The 22,677-nt window shown below is 40.5% G+C and overlaps 1 protein-coding gene across 1 annotated transcript; it reads right to left on the bottom strand.

Moving 5' to 3' along the window:
* Positions 1-12,787: 12,787 nt before the first annotated feature.
* On the bottom strand, positions 12,788-22,431 carry LOC130183316 (chitin synthase chs-1-like). Its single transcript, XM_056398617.1, has 22 exons — positions 22,370-22,431; positions 21,412-21,547; positions 20,869-21,057; positions 19,870-20,749; positions 19,324-19,507; positions 19,065-19,160; positions 18,533-18,697; positions 18,277-18,451; positions 18,043-18,144; positions 17,775-17,916; positions 17,475-17,675; positions 17,222-17,337; positions 16,951-17,119; positions 16,642-16,821; positions 16,270-16,548; positions 15,998-16,169; positions 15,883-15,917; positions 15,712-15,776; positions 15,109-15,219; positions 14,800-15,014; positions 14,608-14,698; positions 12,788-14,056 (listed from the first exon to the last, which is right to left on the bottom strand). Exons 1-22 carry the CDS (start codon positions 22,393-22,395, stop codon positions 13,889-13,891), a joined length of 3,897 nt encoding a protein of 1,298 aa, XP_056254592.1. The 5' UTR covers positions 22,396-22,431; the 3' UTR covers positions 12,788-13,888.
* Positions 22,432-22,677: the final 246 nt, after the last annotated feature.

Raw genomic sequence — 22,677 nt, 5'->3', positions numbered from 1 at the left:
AGATCAGGATGTCATCAATGTACACAAAGACAAACTGATTAAGGAAGTCTCTCAACACATCATTAACAAGTGCTTGGAAAACAGCTGGGGCATTGGTCAACCCGAAAGGCATCACTAAATATTCAAAATGCCCCAGGGGTGTGTTGAATGCCGTCTTCCACTCATCGCCCTTCCGTATACGCACCAAATGGTACACGTTGCGCAGGTCCAGTTTGGTAAAAACTGTGGCACCTTGAAGAGGGGTAAAAGCAGAGTCAATGAGTGGAAGTGGGTATTTGTTCTTTACAGTAATGTTGTTTAACCCACGGAAATCTATGCATGGCCGCAAAGAGGTATCCTTCTTCTCCACGAAGAAAAAACCAGCTCCCAAAGGGGAGGACGATGGCCTGATAATACCTGCTGCAAGTGATTCTCGAATATAGTTCTCCATGGCTGCATGCTCTGGTCTTGACAATTTGTACAGACGGCTGGATGGAAACGTGGAGCTGGGGATGAGGTCTATGGCACAGTCATAGGGTCTGTGAGGTGGAAGTGAGAGAGCCTTACTTTTACTGAAAACTTCATGGAGGTTGTGGTAGATTTCAGGGACACCAGACAGATCAGGAGGATCGGGGGGAACAGGAGGCAGACCCGGCGAACCATTAGCTGGAGAAAGAGCAGAATGCAGGCAAGTTTTATGACAGGCTCGGCTCCAGCTAATAATTTTCCCCTGCGCCCAGTCAATATGTGGATTGTGTTTAACTAGCCAAGGATGGCCCAAAATGAGTGGAGTGTTGGGAGCAGCGATGAGGTGGAATTGAATCGTCTCCCTATGGTTACCAGACAGGATGAGTGTAATAGGCATGGTGCGGTGTGTTACCCGGGAGAGGAGCCTTCCATCCACTGCTAAAGCGTTCTGGGGAGCCTCCAGGGCCTCTGCAGTGAAGCCAGCCTGCTCAGCAACTTGAAAATCCAAAAAATTCTCCTCTGCCCCGGAATCGATGAGTGCCAGCAGAGGGAGTGACAGGAGTTGATAGCTCAAAGTAGCTGGAACTTGAAAGCGGGGGCTTTTACTGGATGCAGTTTGAGTATGGCCCACCAGAACCCCCAGGCTTACTGGTGAGCCCTCTCTTTTGGCCGTGTTGGACAGGAGGAAATGAAATGACCAGGCTTGCCACAGTAAAGGCACTTGCCAGAGCTGATGCGACTATTGCGTTCTTCCAGAGACAGCTTGGCACGGCCCAACTGCATGGGTTCGTCAGCTGGAGGTGGAGAGGGGACCACCGGGGCCAGGTTAGTAGGCACCTGAGCTGGAACTGAAAAGTCTGGCCGAGTTCTGGTGGAAGCGGATGAGGTAACCCGCTCATGGCGGCGAGACTTCAGGCGGTTATCTATGCGGTTAGCAAGGGAAACAAGAGCGTTCAAAGAAGCAGGTTCATCACGACTTATTAATTCATCCTTCATAGTCTCACTCAACCCCTTCAGGAATGCTGCTTTAAGACCCTCCTCAGTCCAATCAACCTCCACAGCCAAAGTCCAAAACTCGATGGCATAATCTGCGACCGATCGTTGTCCTTGAGAGAGAGACATGAGCCGAAAAGATGCATTAGCTTGATAATCTGGATGATCAAAAACCAGTTTGAATTCCTCCAAAAACTCACTGAACTGAACTCCAATCGTTCGAGAGAATCTTGCCTCTGCCCAAGCCAATGCTCTACCCCGTAGTAAGCCAAAAATGTACTGAATCTTCGAGAGGTCAGTTGAGAAGGAAACAGGTCTTAGCCTGAAAACAGTTTGACACTGGAACAAAAACCCTCGACACAGACCTTGCTGACCTGAAAAAGGCTCCAGAGAGGTTGCACATCCATCATGTGGAGGTGAGGTATCCAGGTTGTGGGTTTCGGGGGGAGCAGGCGGAGTGGCAGGAGACTGTGAGGAGAAGAAAGTTGAAAGCTGAGAGGTTAAAGCTGCCACTTGTCGAGTGAGAGATTGGTTACACTCATACAATGCTCGAATGCTGTTGTCATGTTGACCTAAGAGCACACCCTGTTGTGCTACAGCACGCTGATAATGAGTGGACTCTGTGTCCTGGTCTGCGGGGTCCATTGTCGTGGCCAGATCGTTCTGTTAGGTTCACAAGATGTAGGACCACAAGATGCAGACTCCGGACACTGAATATGATGAGAATAACAAATTTATTGTGGATAGAACCAGTAAGGGGGGCTGAGGGTCGATGAGGATCCAGGCTGTGGAGTTTCCAGTGGGTGAGTAGTAGAAGCAGAGCTGGTTGATGAGCAGAATGGAGCCAGAAAGCGGGACGCAGGAACTAGAGACCGGAGAATACAGGTTAGAGCCAAACGCACAAAGAAGTATACAAAGTAGTCGGACAGCAGTCAGAGGTTTACCACGGGTGTTTAACGGACGATCTGGCGATGAGTGGAAGAATGAACTGGTCTTTTATCCTGCAGCAGTGTAGGTGGCTTGATTATGAGATGAGGAGCAGGTGAGTGATTGCAATGGTAGTACAGCTGATTCCAGTTGACCTCTGGCACCGCCCCAGCTCCAGACACATACACCCACAACAGGAGAAGGGAAAACATGGAAAAAACTGAAAACACAGGACTGTGACAAAGATAACTCCAAGACCTGTAACCTCAGATTTAATCTAGGGAGTCAGGTTCCCCAGATTATCAAACAGCATTTCTCCTTTTGTTTTGGGGCCCGACAAGTAGGATTTCAGTTTTGTCCTCATTTAACTTTGAAAAAGTATTGTTTATCCATTTATTTACTGCTACAAGATAGGAGGTAATGGAGTTTATAGCTGCAGCATCATTTGGTTCACCAGAGATCTACACTTGTGTGTCATCAGTATAGTGCAGTGAGAAAAATAATAGTCCCAGACACACAATCTCCCAGACTGACATAAAACTTTCTCCCTGTGATTTTTTTGAACCAATTTATCACACAGTCAGAAAGACCAACCAACTTTTCAAGATGCTACACGTAACCTGGGATGGGACCATGTCTATTGAACCAAACCAGACCCGATCACAATGCAGACAGAGTCCAGATTTGAATGCCACGTGTCGTGTCAAGTCAAGTCAACTTTTTTTTGTATAGCACCAATTCACAACATATGTTATCTCAAGGCACTTTTCTAAATAGAGCAGGTCTAGACCTTCTCTTTATAATAATATTTACAGAGACCCAACAATTCCCACCAAGAGCAGCGCTAGGCGACAGTGGCAAGGAAAGTCTTTCTTTTAAGAGGCAGAAACCTCGAACGGAACTGAACTCAGGGTAGGCGGCCATCTGCCTCAACCGGTTGGGTTGGGAGGGAGAGAGAGAGAGAGAGCACAGAGGAAAAGAACAAGAACGTGCAATGATAGCAATATTAATAATAGTGACAGCAGCAGCAGTAACAGCGATAGTAATGTAGTGGAAACTGTAGTGCTCCTACTGATAAAAATAATAATGATCGCTAATAACATTAATAATAATAATTGTTAATTATAGTAAATTTTAGCAGGTTTAGCAGCAGGTGTTAGACAGGATCATGGGGGTAGTAGGTGGTTTGCAGTCCAGACTGTACAGCTGCAGCCCTGGAGGCGGGAGGACCTGTGGAGACTAACAGGGAGGAGATAGAGAAGGAGAAGGGGGAGAGAGAGAGGCACACAGCCTGGGCGCTTCATGTGCTTGAGGGAGAAAACAAACGGTTAGAATGATGCAGTGATATTCAGAAAGTTTACAGTGATCTCGTCGGCAGGACAACCTGGACAATACTGCACTGAGTTTACTGGTTTATTGAGACTGAGGCCCATCCGCCCGTGTTAGGATGGCAACAGGTACAAAGCCTAAGTTTGTAAAAGAATAGGAAGCTAACTGAAAGTTAAGGCATAAAATTACCTTTTTAAGTTTAGATTTGAAAGTCTGAACAGAATCAGACAGTCTGATATCAGCAGGGAGGTTGTTCCAGAGCAGAGGGGCCCGATAGGAAAAGGCTCTGCAGCCAGCAGATGTCTTTTTAACACTGGGAACAGACAGGAGCCCTAAATTCTGGGAACGAACACATGTAAATGCAATGAGTCTAGAAAGGTGCTACATAATAGTAACATGCTCCTACTGTAACTCATCATTTTATAATGCAGCTATTATCTGTTCCAAGAATACACGAGCAGAGTAGAAAGAACAACACACCCATATATGTACGCACTTTATCATTTTAAAACATGATGGATGGCAAAGATACAGGTACTTCAGGCTTTTGTTAAACAGATGTAATAGATTTTTCTAATATTGTGTCACACTGATATGTATTGTTTCTTTCGTAAAGAATAATAACCAGGAAGTGGAAACAATGGAAAAAAAAAAACATTGAGAAGGTATGTACTCAGTGAATCATGAACAGGAATTGCAGGTCAAAAATAATGCCAGTTAATGTTCAGTAATCATTCATAATTATAACTCATTTAATGGCTTATTTCAAATGTCAGTGCTTCATAATGAAATTTGAATAGAAAGAATAACCCACCAGTCATGGTGTTCTGCACCTAAATCAAAACATTAAAGTACACATAGTGTCTTGTTCCAGCTGCAGCCGACGCTGACCTAATGTATCGAACCCTTGTTGTAGTGTTTTGATGTGTGTGTCGCTGCTGAGGCGGCCCGTTCCCAGCAGACACCGGGCGTCAGTGTAATGTCAGATAGGTGTTGGACTCTAACAGCTCAAAGATCGCACAGATGTTTAATTTTGGTTGGAAATGAAAATCGTGGTGACGTCAAAACATAATTTTGTCAAATTGACATTGTGACGTTTAGCAGACGTTGTGTATCAAGATGGTGTCACACGTCAGAGTAACGTTGGTATTAGACGTTGTCCTGACATTGAATCCTGGTACCTGACGTAAAAACCTACCTTCAACCAAGTGTCAACATATAATGACGTTGGTGGCAGCTGTGTGCCTCTAATTTAAGCATGTGTTTTATGTGTATATGCTGTGGGTTTGACTATGGTGGAGGAATTTTGCGGCTGTTGGTTCATGGTCTGACCTTTTCTTAATGTTTTCTTGTGATCTTCATTCACTCGCAGCTATCAGTAAAGGCTGGTCAGATGCTTCTCAATGTTACGCTTAAAATTTGTTACCGATGTAACTGACATTCTGACTTGTTTTTTGGAGGTTGGCAAACAGCGTCTTGGTGCCTTACACTGTGAACATTCACTGCTCATTTAGCTCGTTCATACACAACGCTGTTGGGGACTGAGAAGTTACAGACGCTTTGCCAACCTGTTAATTCATGTCTCAACAGTGTGAAACTGGTATTTGTGCTTGTTAACTACCTAGGATCTCAACCACATAGTTTCAATTACTGATGTGAACAGTCAGAATTTCCTTGTTAAGGAGGAGTACTGTCTTGATGTTTTTTAAATGTTAAGTGAAGACACATAGTGAGGTTGTATTTCTTTTTTTTTTAAGTTTCTTTTAAGAAAAGTTACTCGTGGATCTTATTTAAGACTCCTCTTTTGGTTTTATACATATATATATATATATATATATATATATATATATATATACACATTATATACGTGTATATGTATATATATATATTCGTGTGTATATATATATATATATATATATACACACACTATATATATAATATATATATCCATTTTTTATACATTTTATATATATTTTTTTTTTAATAGCATCCATAAACCTCCCCCATAAATACCAAAAACACCTGGTATTGTGTAACCCCCCCACCCCACATCCCCACCCATCCAGCCAGCCACCCCTTTAACAAGCAGCTTCGTAAAACTTTCCTCGTCATTGTGATGGGCTGCTGCTGTCAAACATTCAGAACATTCCAAGATATCATTATACCAAATTATCTGTATTGTTGTTACTGGACAGACAGGTGGTGATTCAGCCGTCAGCATTGAATACAAATCAGATCAAGGTCTTTACCTTCTAACTCAGAGCATCTGTGGTGGCTGGATAACAACATCCCACCTCTCCCAGTGTGATTAAGGTGCAAAAGATGCTGCTTTCAGGATGAAATTACTAATATTGTTGCATTGCTGCCTGCAGAAAAGGTATGTTAAATCTGGCTTTTTTACTAATGCACAATAACATATAATTACGTGATGACCTGAGAGAAAGAGAAGACAAAGAGTAATAGACAGTTACCATGGTTTAACTCTGCATATGGTAAGGACTGTGATATCCTTGCTATGTACCTGTACTGTTCACAGTGGTGGAAAGTACTCTCTACAGTTCAGGTGTAATAATTGTACTCCACTACATTTATTTGATAGCTTAGTAGTTACTAGTTACTTTGCAGATTCCGATTATAAAAGGTCCCATATAGTGTAAATGTAGACTTCCATGTGTTGTTTGATTATAGATCAGGTCTAGGTTCTATATTAATACTGTGAAAGTATCAAAGCCTCAGTCCACAGAGAAATGTTCACAGCCTGTATTCAGAAACTGAGGCTTAAAACCAGCCGTCAGGACTTCTGGAACTTTGTGATGTCACAACAAAGCAGTCACCGCTCTCAGCCACACCCCAAGCCCCGCCCACCTGGACCCACCATCCAACCTTGCAGGATTTGGTTTCTCTGTGTTTACCTGAAATATACTGCTACACAGCAATGCATAGTATAGTGTAATTAAAATTAGCTCCACGTTTACAACTGCAACAAGTGATAATGCCCATCAATGGATCAATAATTATAATCCAATAATATAATATACATTATTCTGAAATCATTCTGCATAATGTGCACTTTCCTTTTCCTGCTAAAACTTTTATACTTTTACTTAAGTAAAGTTTTGGATGCCTACCTTTTGTGTTGTGGTTTTACCCTGTGGTATTGTACCTGTGTACTTTGTACCTGGAGGATTAAATATTATATTCAGTAAGGGAGACATCACACCGATTCATCCCTGATCTCAACACCTTCAAGTAAGAATTTTGAAACTGGGAGATTGGTGCAATAAGTTAATATGACAAAACTACAAATAGTAAAAAAAACTTTTTAACATCCCTAGAAGAGGATTCAAGTGTTAAGAGCTGTTACATGTATAAACCTGTACTTTCTTTAATAACAGCTCAGGCCTTAGTGCCTTGGAACCTTCTTCTCCGTCAGTCCAGGGAGTCAAGGTCTCAGAGAACTTAACACAAACTATGAAGTAACATCTGTCAACGTTTAAAGGCAAAAGTGCTCATAGCTGTTCTGAACATTCAAAGGCAGCTGTCACAGAGAGGAAGATGCAATATAATTTAAATACAATGTTGACGCCACATGTTTTCAGACAGGTTCTCCTCGTGGTGTTGTACTTGTTTGTTCACCTGAAAATAGTTGCATCACAAATGAAAAAGAGAGCCTCAGGGAGAAGCTCTAACCTGCCGTCTTCCTCACTTGTCACCTGCCTGTTGCTGGGTGTGATTGTTGGACTGCAGTATTCTGACAGTTGTGTGGAGGGAGGACGGTTTCAGACGTCAGCATTCTCAGCATTCCCCTGAGACCCGCTGCAGTGTCTTGCAGGAAGCGACTGCAGCTCTGCAGAGCAAAGTATTTTAGATTTCGGTTTCTTTTAAAACACGGTTTAACACTTTTTTTTAAACTTCGCTTGTTCATCGGTGCTGGACGTAGTGTAGAGGACATCACAGGAGAAGCCAGAGTAAAACTGTAGAGACATGGGGAAGAAAGCTAAAATGTGACTGGATTTACAGAACAGAAACTAATAAAAAAAAAACAACTGGAAAAACAGAAAGATGACAAAGATCAACTTAGGTTGTGTGAAAAAAGAAATAAATAAACAATGATAATAATAATAATAATATATACACTGAAATCATTCTGAAATTTTAATCATTGAAGTAGTTTAGTAGTAGCTAACCTTTTCTGTATATACTTGATTTATAAATTAAATTAATTGGTAAGGGGGAAACAGAGGATTTAGCTGTGATTTTTATTTCTATGTAGATAAAATGTATTAGAGATGTGTTTCACTTCTACAGTATTTAGCTAAACAAACAGTAAAATCTTCAATCCTTTGACACACAGTTTTTGCAGTGATCTTTTTCTAGAACTGGTTTTGATTCAGACGGCAGTGACTCATAAAACTCTGCAAGGTTGAAACTGATTAAATCATTAATCCAAAATGAATGACCTGAGGCCCCTTCAGTTTGTTTGTATGGAAGGTGTGGTAGAGCATCGGTGCAAACAAGTGTGCAACAGTGTTCGCCTGATGTTATTTCTCTGACGTGCTGATGCTGCTCTCTAGTGGATGTAATCAATTGATCTTTTACTCTATGAATTGTTAATCGTTTAGTTTTTTTGCACACATTATATGTACCTTGTGTTTAGTGGATGGAGAAATCGAAAATCCCCTAACATGAAGGCTTTTAGTCCAATTTAGACTGAGGTAGTGGTGCACTTCACCCTCTTTTGGCTCAAATCAGTATAAAAAAAAAGCAAACACTGAATAATTCTGACGAAAAATTTGTAAAAAAAAAAAAAAAAAAAGTTAAAAAAATAGAATAAAAAATAAACAAAATAATAATAAAAATAGTAATAAAAATAATAATAATAATGATTCTTGGTGATTTTTTCTCAGGGGTTGTTTATACAGATGGAAAAAAAATTTAGACAAATGATCCAGGCAAACACTTCTGCCCAAATAAAATTCACACACAACGAAGTATGGAGCTGAATTGTATTTTCATACAAGCTTTTATGTACAAAAACATCTATGATCCACTAGAGAGCAGCATCAGCACATCAGAGAAATAATCATTTTTTGAACACTGCTACACATTGCTGGAAACACTTACATTACGTTCACACATGCACAAGGCTGACACACCCAGTCACACGATGTCTTTGAAAACCTGAACCACCGGCCCTGTCTCCCAGGAATTACATTTACAGTATATAAACTTTATACACAACCTTGTTTTCTGTTTCTTTTTATGCTGCTTCTTCTGCACATTGATGAAGAGCTTGCTAACCTGACTGTTGTTGTTTTTTAACAATGACAATAAAGATTTATTCTATTCTATTCTAATTTGCAAAAGCAAATCTGTTTTGAAGGAAATTTAATTATTATTATTATTATTATTTTCCATTACTTTCATACTGAACATAAGCTATTAGTAAAATATTCACATAATATCTGCATTCCTGCAGCTCTGCACCGGTTACCAGTTACATTGTCATCAAATTTCAACTTTCTTAATGCACCTTTCCAGTTTCAATATTCAGCAGTGGAACCAAACGTTGTGTCTTTTGTGATAATATGAGCAAACGTAGCAAGAGCTGCATTGAGTAGGGAACGTTCAAAATGACAAAATCATATGAATCTCTCAGACAAACAGTTTCACCACACTGGTGGTTTTAGAAATGTTAAATCTCCAGGAGCCAAGTTTGTACTTTGTGACTAATGCAAACATAACATCTGTCAGCACTTCACATATAGTGACAATGGATCTATCATGGTATCACTGAAAAGCCTCACGAGGCTGCCAAACCACTAAGCTGGTCAGCCACCTCAAATGAGCTTAGACAAAACGCAGATGTTGTATCACTTCATAAGACAATTAACCCTTAAGCCTTTTGTGATTCATTGAGTTGATTACATTGAGTTTTCATTACAGTTAATGACCCTTAATTAAAGGGGCAGCCACAATCATTTCACCTTGTGCCTCTGCAGCATCCCACACCCTCAAAACACACTTCTCCTCATCTTGACTGCTACATGCACAACCCCGACCCCTGACCTAACCTTTACTGAACACACACCCATCTTTCAGGACAGATTAAGGTGAAGTTATAAGTCTTCTTATTAACATTGCAAGTCAAAAAGTTGTTTATTCTTGCCTGATCTATACACTACTTCTCATTATTTAAGATATTGAGTTTTTTATATATATAATTCTTGGTCCAATATATGCATAAAAGGCAACCAGTTTGTAAAAACTATTATAATTAACAGATACGTTTGTACTTTGACTTGCTTTATGTAAGTCCAGCTCAAGTCCAAGTCTAAAGTCTCAAGATATCAGATCAGTCAGGGCAATTTACTCTTGAACGTAGAAACAGTGATTAAACAGTCTCACAACAAGGTAAATTAATTAGCCGTTCTGGCTCTTTTAATGGTATCACACAAATTGCAGACGTTCAAATATTGACAGGTCCTTCAGCTTTCAGGAGCTCCAGAGTGTATCCTGCAGGCTGCTCTCAATCTGGTAAAAAATCAAATCCTGCCAGGACGGTGAGTCTAGGTGGGAGGGGCTTGAGGCATGAGACTGTGAATATGCACACACATGCAATCAAACGTAATTGCGAACGTAAGATTTGTTGTTGTTCTGCCTGTTTGCCTGCCTGTTTATGTATGACGCATATCAGAGGTGATACCGACTCATCCTCGGGGGAGGAGCGGCCTCTAGCTGTATGGCAATAAGGAGATTTGAAAAATGTGTACATAACAATCTAAGCTCTCTGCAATTGTCTGATTAACTCAAGAAGCTTTTAGCACTGAGGGCGAGGTGAGGACAATTAAACACCACCTTTCAGACAAAGGTGATTTAAATGCAGGAGCACATATGAGTGCAGTCCTTCTGCTGACAGACAAATGATTAAAGACATTTGTTCTCTTCGGTTAGAAGTATCATCTGTGGCATGTTCATGCCATATCCAATTATTTCTGCAGGGTGTGTTAATAGTTCGCTCCATTACTTTTTCACTGTTGTTAATGGATGTCACTTCTAGCTATACATTGACAACCCTTCAGATCTATAGTGCAGATCGCAGCACTAAAAGCAAAGTCAGTTACCTAACACTGTCATGGAAGCACCTCGATTAATTGAAACATTTGGTCGTTAGGAGGTTGCGCCACAAAGTGTAAACACAACACTGACATAATAAGCTTAGGTTGTTACATAGCAGTTTATTTACACCTCAGACAAACACAGCACAACATTAGCATTCGAGCCTCAAGCCCCGCCCACCTGGACCCACTGTCCTGGCAGGATTTGGTTCTCTGAATGTTTTACCTGATAATATATTTTATATATATTTTATATATTATCATTATATAATACAATATAAAACATATTTTATCTATTATCTGCGACCTGTTGTTACTAGAGCTGAAGAGAGAAGCCTGAGAGGGGAGATGTAAAATTACACTGAGATGGTTTTTGGCTCTTAAAACCACAAATCCTCATTCTCGCCTCTCACTACAGGACCTGCTACATAATTCTTCCTAATGGAGCTCCAATGTTGTGTGGTACTCGACAGTCTTCTAGGGCCTGAGATGTCTCACCTGCGGGAACTGCATCATATAAACAGGAGGCATTGTGATGTAGATTTTCTCCCTATTTATAGCCACTGTCAGTTTATTGTCTAATGTAATTAGTGGGATCTGCCCTGATTCACAAATTGTTTTTCTTGGCTCAGTATCAGCTGATCAATTTCTGAACATTTGTGTCCTAAAAAAAAACTAAGACAGAACAAATTAAATCGGCCAGCCGTTTAAAGCTACAAATTTTTATCTGTCACATTTACACATCATGCAGAGTATTACTCAACCTGTGGTTTTATAAAATCAGATATTTTGGAAGCGCAGGCGTTGCTTTGGGTGTGTTTTGGTGTATTGTTTATGTGCCTATGTTTATATCCTTGTGTGACCTGTTGTATTTTAAGTAACAAACTGACCCCAGCTAGTTATGCCTTTCTAACAAACCAGTTTTTCTGTGCAGGCAGATCTTCTGATAAGTGATTAAACCAATCTGATAAAACAAATCTGGTTCTGTATTTACGTGACTCAGACAAATTAACTCATTGTGTGCATCATTTACTGGGTTTGTGTTTGTCCTTTGAACTTGATCCTCCTGCTTAAATACCAACAGAGAGACTCATTAAATAACACATCAAAGAAAAATTGCTTCAAGTGTTTTGTTCTTACAATCTGAATTGGCGAGGAGTTGTTGGAAAGAGAAGGATGTCTGAACCATTTACACTGGCAAAGATTGATCTAGTCCTGAAACCAACTGATCATTCGTATCCGTATCAGACGATTATGGAAGCTGTAATATGCAAGAGAATTTTCTTTATATGTGTGAAAAACTGATCAAATTCTTGATCCTGGCAACAAAGAAAAATCACTTGCCTCTTTTTCTGCTGTTTTAAGCAATAAAACCGCACAGAACCACAGAACAAAATTAAGCAGCCAGCAATCCATACATTTTTATAAGTGATATTTACTCATCACGCTGAGCGTTTCTTGGCTTGTGAAAAAAGTTTCGGGATACTTGGGCCTTTAGGTGTGTTTTGGTCTGTGCTGGTCTCAATCTTTGTTTGAAAACTCTACGTCTGATTAGCCCGATTCTGTCTGTGCAAAGCATTTAAGATCAGTTTAGCACACACAACAGAAAAAGTCACTTCTTACTCTCTTAGTCATTTGTGGGTGAAGAGACCAAGTCCAAGTGATAAAACACTAAGGTAAGACATTTTTATCCAGAGAGACTTATGGCCAATGTGGATATATCAGAGAAGAAAGTACTTTGCCCGAGATGCCCGTGTCGGAGAGTACAGATAGCACGATGTGGTGGTTCACTGAATTAAAGGCGGCTGATAGGTCCAGCAGCCATGTCATTCAATGTTATTATACTTATTTTATAAAATAAGTATCAGATTAGATGTTTTATCAGGAGGTACTTAATACTGAAGCTGGTCAATTCTCAGGTCAATATATAACTGTAAATGCCAAGTTACGAAATAATGAAGCATTAAGTAATCTAATGTCTAATCTGTTTTTAATTCACATCAGTCACATTTAAAATGTCAAAACATTCTCAAAGAAGTACAGATGAGTGTGTGCATGAAAATATTTTTTAATTACAATGTATGAGCTGCTTGTTCTTTGACTACACACCTATTACGAGGCGTAGTCTCACACACGAGGAAGATAGAATGAGAGGGTGTCAACTCTTAGATGATCCGATAAAACACTAAAAGGTGCTGACACATTCTTTCTTTCCTCTTAAATATAAAAAACACATTTACTACTGTACAGTTTTCTTTCTTACAGCATTTAGAACAAAAAACAGCTAAGATATCGCAAAAATATTTTATTCATCTGGTATTTTTTAGAGAACATACAACGAAACAGGCAGCGCTCATTATTGCTTTAAAAAGGTAAAATTACGCAGCATAGAAACAATTTTACCTTGGTTAATTAGACTTTTGTCTCATTCATTCTAAAATAAATACAAACAATAAAAGGCATATGCCTCCTCTGATCACCAGCGCTTTCCCTATCGGAGAACAACTCTCTGCAGTTAAGGCAGCCAACACTTTACATATTTGGTTTTAAACTTACATGTTTATCCAAGAAATTTTAAAAACTACTCTGATAATTATATTTCTATCATGATTACAAGCGATTGACAGTAAGGGCAGAACAGTGTCATTACTCTTCACAGTCTGTTACTGTTTCTAAACTTCATTTGTTCCTCTTCACATTACAGTGCAACATACAGTGAAACATAACATAACAGATCCTTCATAAATAGCATTCACAATGTTACATTTACTGATATGATGTTGTCTGGTTGCTTCATTTGCACACACCACACATATGCACACACTCAATCAATTTTTTTACAGATTGGTTCACTCTTGCTCTGTCCCTGAATTGTTTTTAAATTAATCGTGTGTGTCACTGTAAATGTGCTTTCTGCAAAGCACTTTGTGGCAAGTTTTTATAAATAAATTGCACTTGAATAGATGTAAACATTACACAAATAATACACATAATAAAGAGATTTTTAGTGACCTCTCACATGCTTTGGAGATTTCAAAGTGCTAAAAGGTTTTGGGTATGCAGAGAGTGTGTGTTCACACCATCGTCCCTTCATCTTGACTGTTAAAGCTTAAGGCAAACTCATCTTCACTGTCCTCAAGGTCAAAGTCGTCATGGGAGAAGGAACTGGTGCTGGAGTTGAACTCAGAGTGTAAGTTGGAGTTGGGGGGCATATTGGAGTCGGACCTGGGGTCGATATCAGCCTGGGAGGAGTTAAAATGAACATCAGTGTACATGAATGCCACCATGCCTGGATCACTTCTGGCGGGTAACTACACAATGTTAGGAGGAGGGTGTGGTTGGGAATGCAAGTACATTGGGTTTCCACTTGTTTCAGTAATTGAGGAAAAATATTTGCAGACCAATTTAGTGTTCTCCTCTGTCTTGAGTAACTTGCATAACACTAATTACAGTGACATAAACTCTGCACATTATTCTTTCTGCACATTAAAATCATTTCTAAGAAGGACACATCGTACTTAGGAATTTCAACACCTACTAACACATGTTTCATTGCTTTTCAACCCATAGGTTAGACAGCAGAGAAATAACTTTCAAAGAGGGCAGGAGCCATTTACAATAACTTGATTATTAAACTTTATTATTATATCGATAATGTTTCAGCAACAATGTGCCCTCCTCAGATATTTGTAGAAGAACCAAGGGGACAAAAAGGATTATGTTAAAATGGTGTCTGTAATACTTTGGTTAGTAGATTAGTATTAGAAGTAACAATCAAAATAGTTGTAAATACCTTTTTTCCTATCTTATATGCGTCTGCATCATATTTTCGCTCCCGGGGTACGGTGTCCAGAAAGGCTACATAATGGATCAGGGTGTAGATTCTGGGTAAACACAAAAGTTTTTAGTTAGTCAGCATGTGTGAACGTCATGAGCATCACAACACTGCGGAGAAAAAAACAAGGTGTATGACGAAAGTGGTTACCTGTGGTACAGCATGCCAAAGAACTGGATCACGACCGATGTGGCAAACCCCAGGATGAACATGAAGGCAATGGGATCGATTTGAACGTCTTCTCCGGTTTCCTCGAGGTTGAAGTCGACCTTTGGGATCCTGATGGAGAAGGTGGCCTCGAAGATCTGGAGGGTGAAGGTCGCCACCAGCCACAGGGCATTCAAGATGAAGAAGGCAAAGTTGATCTGTTGGTCAAGAGAAAGATAAGATTACTTTCAGATCAACTGCACAGTGGTTTCCCGTTAGACATGTACCACAGTTCAGTTCCCCCGAACCTACCTTGTTTCTCAGCTCCCTCAGGTCACTGGCGACCTTTTTCTGTCTCTGTTTGTCATCGGGCAGAGGTTTCAGGTACTTCTCCTGAAGCTCTTCCCAGAAGTGATGCTCCTCCTGCAGAGAAACACAGGAAACCTTACAATTAAGTATTTTCTCTAGGGCAGGAAACTAGCTCTGTGTTCACCTTTACCATCACTCTTAAGGTTTAATGTTGTTGTAAATGTCATCATTCGCCCATGTCTGCAAGGGTTTTCATGTATGTATATATATATATATATATATATATATATGCTGTTGCCCATAAAGTTGGAATAAGTTTGTTTTCAGACACAATCCTCTGTTTATTCCTGTTCAAATGCATCAGTAATCACTTTTGACCAGGTGCAATGATTATATTATGTGTCCCAGTTGCCCAGGTGAAATGAAATAAATCACATTGTCACAATCATTTCATGGAAAAAGGAAAAAAATATTTTATTCCAACTTTATGAGCAACAGTGTATATATATACTGTATATGGTGAGCATCATTTTAAGGAATGGGCAGAGGTGATTCAAATGGGCTTTAGAGTTAATCATTAAAACGGATAAAATAAGACACACGCACCTGGTCGAGTGAGTCCTCCTGCAGTGGCATTTCACTGGACAACTCCTGTAGTTCTGTGACCCAACCTGGAGAAAAGAGCAAGACGGGAGGGTTTTAGATAACATCACAATTGCAAGTGTGTTGGAATTTTTATCAAAAAAAAAAAAAAAAGATAATTTTTTAAGGACTTACATTGGGTAGAAGCATCAAAAACCGGTGGCACTAGCCTGAAACAGAAAATTTATTAGCATTGTCTCACACTTTGTATGACTGACACATTTCAGTCAATGTTTGACTTTTAGCTTACCCCTGCTCTTCCTCTGTGATCCTTTCATCGTCTACAATTGTGTTTCGGGGTTCAGGCTCTGCAGACTCTGGGATCATGTTCTCCTGGTTAACAGTGAGCTGTTGTCCTTGAGACCTCTGGCTGGATCTTTTACATTTAACACACGAGAAGTACTGCTGGAAGAAGTTTTTGGCTGCAAGAGTAAAAATCAAGTTCAGTTCAGTCAGCAAAAAGAATCATACTGGGTTAGCGTCGTGCTGTTGGGCTCTATAGCAATAAAGTCTCCCATCTACCTTTCTGTGCTGTTGTTTGCGAGTTCGTCGCTGCAGCTGTTGGAGCCCCGGCAGCAGGTTTCGTCTCCCTGGTGCCCCAGGACACATTGTTCATGTTGACCATGGAGTAGATGGTGAGCAGGAGGTAGGCGCTGGGGATGCAGAGGATGTAGAGAAAGCCGTAGAACACTAGGGGGAACTCCTGAGGATGCATGATAGCAGTGATGACATAAATCATGGCCATGACGATGATAAACATGCTGCTGGGTGTCAGGATGGTTTTGTCCTTCACCATTGAGCCTGAAAGATAAATGGGTGAAGGTGAGTTTTTTAAGGATTTAAGCAGCTTAAAGCTGCATGTGATAAAGTGATACCTGCTGGAACATAACGTACCTATAATGGACATCGTCACCACCAACATGAGGAAGGCATATATGATACTCATGACTGCTGCAATAGTGATCTGAATGTCTGCCTTGACCTTGAAGCAAATGATCAGGTAGATGGATGGTGGTATCACGGCTAGGACCAGAGCAACAGCAGCATGAATTTTAAGGATGAAGGCCAAACTACCTGGAGGGCACAACAGAAGGGGAAAACACACGTTGTTTTTTGCTTTGAATAAACAGCTTATATTGCATTTTATATTTACAGCAGAGCTTGAGGACAAATTATGTCCTCAAGCTCAAAAATAACACCTACCAGCAACCAAAAGGCAGATGGTAGCTGGCGCCAGAATGGCGGAGATCATGGCGAACAGCTGGTAGAACATGAAGGGTTTCGACATGGATGGGTTCCTCTTGGAGATCATGCTGGTGGAGCCCAATAGATCCACAACGTTGGCCATTGTGGATGGTCCCCATCGCCGACGCTAGACATGGCAGATCACTATTAGCATGACTTGATGGCTAAATAATTTTGTCAAATCTTTGTGGATTTTTTTAATTGCCATCTGATTAGCTGCAACTCTCACCTGATTGTAGAGTTCTTTGAAGTCTTCAGGTGCGTTGGTGTAGGCATCAGATGCGGCGTTGTATTCCACTCTCCATCCCTGCTTCAGCAGCAGAGTGCAGAGCCAGCGGTCCTCACCTGCATGGAACAGGAAATGTATTTGAAAGTGAATGGGAAAGTGGTCTCAGACTTTTGGACGCCACTGCAGGAGAAAAACAATTGTGGAGGGTATCAAGACGAAGTAAGAGACAGGAAGTTATACCAACATCTGTTACCTTGGTCATACTGGATGTAGTGGCTTGCCTCCATGGATTTAGTGGAGTATCTCCTCATCACGTTGTCGTCCATCAGCGCCTTTGCTCTGAACAGACTGAAGCAGCCGGGGCTGCACAGCACAGAGCCAAACACGTGCTCCGCTGTCTTCTGCAGCCAGTGACTAACAGCGTACTCAAACTTCTGGAACCACACTGCAGGACCTGTAATGGAAACACAGAGGTATTGTAAACCTCGACACGACTCGCTAAATTGTCCCTCTTCTCTACTGTTTTTTTTTTCTTTTTCTACATTGTGCCCACCTGATCCAGTGGGGTGAATCCTGCCACACGCTGCCCCGACACGTGGGTAATTTCTCAGACGATCAATGAGCAGCATCACAGCAGGCGGCTGGAAGTCTGTGTCGCCATCCAAAGCCAGGATGTAGGTGTTGTGCTTCTCTTTCTGAAGGAACACAAACAGTTTGTTCTGTTTTTACATACTTGCTATAGTAGTCTTTCATATTTCATTGAGAAATTGGGGGCATGCATGTTCAAGATCATAAAAAAAAAAATGTTTCTCTTATCTCACCTCGATCTCGTCTTTCAGGTCCTTCTCTTCCCTGCATTTCTGCCAGCGAGCATAATATTTGGTCATGAGTTTCCAGCCCAGGAGATAGTAAAGGTACATGACCTGCAAAATAAAAAATGAACAAAACTAGTATTTCTCACAATGCATTAGTTCAAGTCTTGTATGAAATGACTGTAAATGGTACACGAAGGTGAAATTCTAACTTCTGGAGTCTACAGTTTGTTATTTTCCTACCTGAGACCATCTTTTCTTGTGGCGGATGAGCTCTTTGTCCTTGTAGTGCACCGTGATGTTGTTCCCGTGAGGCATGGTGATGACAAGACGACCTCCATACGGTGTCCTGATCACCTTCTGATCGGGGATCTGCTGCTGCCTTTTGAAGAGCTTACCATCGATGTTTGTGAAGATGCTGATGACAGGAAGTGAGAAAACACTTTAATAGCAATTTGTGTTCTGTGACTGTAGACCATCTCTGATCAATGGTTCTTACCTATAGACTTCTTTGATGATTTCCACAAGGTTCTTCGAATATTCGTTGAGGTGACGCTCCTGACCCCCACCAGCGCCTTCGAACGCATCATCAAAGTAGATATGGGCTTCGAAGGTGAAATCTTGGCTCTTTGACTCTTCAGTCCTTGGTCTGTACCTGTCCAGTCTGTGGGGATCAGAGAAAGACAAAGAGGGACTGTGAGGAAATACACTGTGATAAAGTAAGACTACAAGGATAGGCCTGGGTCCTCGGCCCAACTCTGGCCCATATATTTCCACATCAGGGCAGATTCTGGCTATTATCCTGCACTAATGTCTGACAGCCACAAGATTTTCTGTGTGTGTACCAGAATTTGTCCAGATGTGGAATTAGCATCTGGCGATCATGCTGTATATGGGCCAGATTGGGACAGTGGATCCAGGTGTACACTAGGCCAGAAGAAAACAAGCATGTGGCCCACGTGAGGCCCACAGAGAGAGAGTCAGAGGATTGGAAAGATGATTTAATTATAGACCATATCTGCAAAACTCACCTGAATATTGAGATGATGATATTCATCATTTCATCGTAGGTCTCATGCCACATGGTCGCACACAGATACACCATCGCCGTATCAAACGCCCTGGAACTTGATATGACAAATATTTGCAAACTTGAGAAACATACTTTTTGTTTGGATGAGACAGATATCCACACCTGATCTAAAGCTTAACTTTAAACCCAAGTCCAAGCACACCTTGACGAACCAATGGAACAGAATGGAAGACTACACTAGCATCACACACACTTACTTCTTCTTCCTGTTTCTGGTCTGTATGTCGAACCGGGTGTTGAGTAGCAGGGACTGCTCAATAAAGGCTCCTTCATACAACCGCCTGACGAACAGGTCTTGGGTTCTCTGGATACGATACAAATTGAGGTACCACAGGTGGAGAGTGGCCAACACAAGCCCAAGCCACCAGGCGACTGCTGAACCTGAGGGAAAATGAATAAAAACACTGGATGAAAAGACCAACTTTGGATACTAGTACCTTTATCTCTAGCTTATGATGAAGTTTTTGAGTTCAGAGAAAAATGCAGCACTACATTACAATAAAATCTGCATGCAACGAATTTAAAAGCAAAAATACATCATGGTGGAAGATTGTTGAGGCTAGATTTTTCTTCTTCAAAGCAATGGATCCTACACACAGCACAGCACTGTGACTGTGCAAGTATGTAGGTTAGGGTGTGGTGCTCTATAGTAGCTTCCTTTATGAATGTATTATGTATTTATGTCTGTGTGTATAATTAGTACTGAATGTTATCGTAGCTTTTACCACACAGCTGTTCATTACCTGTCAGCATGCCAATGTCAGTTACTTTGGACATGTCCAGGAAGCACAGAGTGTGTGTAACATCCAAAACCAGTTCTGAGAACACGCTGCCGTTCAGGTCTTGGTTTCTTCCATCAACAACCACATTGCAGTATCTTGTGAAGTTGATGCTTTCAGTCCCATTCAGGCTTATTCTGTATTCCTGATAGTAAACAATGACAGGGATGACGAGCAGAGCCATAACAGCCAGAGAGGCCAGGTAGAGAGGCAGGATGAAGCATCGTCGCAGGGCGTGCATCTTGCAGGCTGCAACAGCGAACCAGTGGCAGAGAGCTGAAGAGATCAGCTGGACCCCAACGGTGATGGCTATAATCCTTGTCTCACGGCTCGGGATGGATTTCACCACCTCCCAGTCCATTTTGTACAGAGGGACGTAGGCTCCCAGCACGCAACCGGTCACCACAATCCTGAGCAGGCTGGAGAGGATGTGCAGGATGTTCTGGGCTCTCCTCATGTCTTCGGAGAGGATTTTGAGGAAGACGGAGCTGCTGTTCTCGCCAATCAATCTGAAGTAGTTCTCCCACCAGTTGAAAGACACCAAGAAGGCCCCCCCAACAGCCAGACCCACCCAAATGATCATCTTGATATCAGTAGGATCTTTCATGATGTATAAAGTGAGGAACAGGACATAACCGATCAAGATGAGGATGAAGGCAGCGATGGAGGGAAGCAGGAAGCGGTTCCTTTCCTTGGCAGTACACTGAGCGACCACCTGTAGGAGCGCAGAGAGGACAGCTACACCGTTCAGGATCGTCACATTGGTCACAATGTCCAAGTGCGGCATCGCCACGATGGTGAGAATTGCTGCACCTCCAGACACCACAAACTCGAAGAACAGAACCTGAAGAAGGAGGAGAAGAAAAACAGCAAATTTAAAAAAAGGACCACACTACCTGCCAGGATATGTTTTAGGCATCAGTCAAAGATGAGATAAAGGTCAGAGATGTTGAGTCGTCTTACGAGGGCAGCAGTGCTTTTCCATGGCAGCTTTGATGTTTTGTAACATGCCTTCCAGATGCTTTTGAGAAACAGAAAGACACTGGAAGCGATGATAGAGCAGCCGATACACAGGAGAGCGACAGGTTTCTGCTCTGCTGGGATCGTCTGTGTTCCTTCATTGGCAAAGGTGATGAGGAGGAGGAAAGAAGTCTGGAGCGAACAAAAAAAAACAAAAAAACAACAATGAATCAGTTAATCAATACTGCAGAGTGAGGGCAATGTGAAATCAGCAGCTGCTCCACAGACATCGACTGAGCCCCTAACTTAAGTTATTACACCAAAAGTAAATGTGTAACCTAAAGTTGATAACAGGGATGTACCAAAACGTAGGCTGCAAGAATTTAATGTGAAAATCTACCTTGTAACTAATTAAGCGATTCATTTCTGTCTATGAAGCAGAGACTTTATGCAAATATGAAATATAAGGGTAATTTCTACAGTGTCTAGCTCTAGTCATATTTATATTAATAATGTAATGTATAAAATGTATACAAAATAACCAACCTTGCTACATACGGCCAATCCAAACACAATCAGGGCAACTAAAAAAAGACAGATGATCTTTAGTAGTTTGATTAGTTTCCAGGGCGTTTGCTCATCTTCAATGATGGGAACCTCTCGACAGGTGTCCCACGGCCTCCTAAAGAAAGACACCAACGGGTCATTTTCTGAGATATGTGTAAAAGTAACAAGTTAGGAAGCTGATAGATGAAATTACAATAAAATAATACAATAAAAGTATAACACTCAAATGTAGTTATGAATAATAAATCAAAATAATAATGATACATGATGTGGTAAATAGAGGGATCAATCATTTATTCATTCATTAAAAGAGTAAGAATGAAATTTTGATAGCAAAACATTATTTGTAAACTGTAACAGCAGCAGAAAAAATATTCTAAAAAAAGATTTTTAATAACATTTAATTAATGTTTATAACAGTATAATGCTGTTGTAAGAAGATATAAGGTCTTTTTAGGTGTTTACTGATGTATCCAGTCATGGACACTCCACCTATGAAATGTCCATAACTGAGTGCTGGTAAACCTATTATAAATGATTGTATGACACAACATAGTTCTTCAAATTTGAATAATTTATATAATAATTTATAAATCGTTGAACATATTTGTCATTAGATCTGCTTATAACTATTTTTATGATGTGTTATCAATTATTTATTATATGTCTATACACTGCTTATGAATGATAAATAGGAACAACTGATCATATAAACAATCTTTTCACATTATTTACTTAAACAACTTACTAATCTGTCATTGCAGAAAAATATGAAAAAATACAAAAATATGAAAAAAATACTTTCTAATATCTCATTATTTCTGCACTAGTTCTACTATAATAAATAGTTTTCTGTAATAGCTGAAAGTTAACTTCTATTAGTAGAAAATAAATAAATATATATGCATTTATTTGATAATAATCTGTGTGGACTTACTTGAGTATTTCTTTGTCTTCTTCCATGATGATAATTGCAAATGAACTCTCTCAGATTGAGCGAGCCTATAAAGCATTGACTGCACCTACATTCACCTGATATACCTGAGGGCGGGGCCAACAATGTGCACGCAGCTTCAGGTAAATCATCTCTGTGAATGGAAGTCACAGGACACAGACTACACCAGCACATGAGTGATTACATTCATTTTCAATTGAATTTTAAAGTAATAATAATTAAAAGTAATAATTTAAAGTTCAATGAACAATAATTGATATTACATTAATATAATATTAATATTAAACATC

Source organism: Seriola aureovittata, chromosome 16 (assembly GCF_021018895.1).
Source record: "Seriola aureovittata isolate HTS-2021-v1 ecotype China chromosome 16, ASM2101889v1, whole genome shotgun sequence".
NCBI classification, from domain to species: Eukaryota; Metazoa; Chordata; class Actinopteri; order Carangiformes; family Carangidae; genus Seriola; species Seriola aureovittata.
Note: the sequence above shows the minus strand (reverse complement) of the source record. Positions and strands in the feature narration are given on the sequence as shown.

Coding starts and splice junctions, on each gene's coding strand:
- LOC130183316 (XM_056398617.1), bottom strand. CDS start 22,395: ATGGAAGAAGACAAAGAAATACTCAA. Junction 19,161..19,323: donor ACCAGAAACAGGAAGAAGAA/GTAAGTGTGTGT, acceptor TGTCATATCAAG/TTCCAGGGCGTTTGATACGG. Junction 17,917..18,042: donor ACCTGAAAGACGAGATCGAG/GTGAGATAAGAG, acceptor GTGTTCCTTCAG/AAAGAGAAGCACAACACCTA.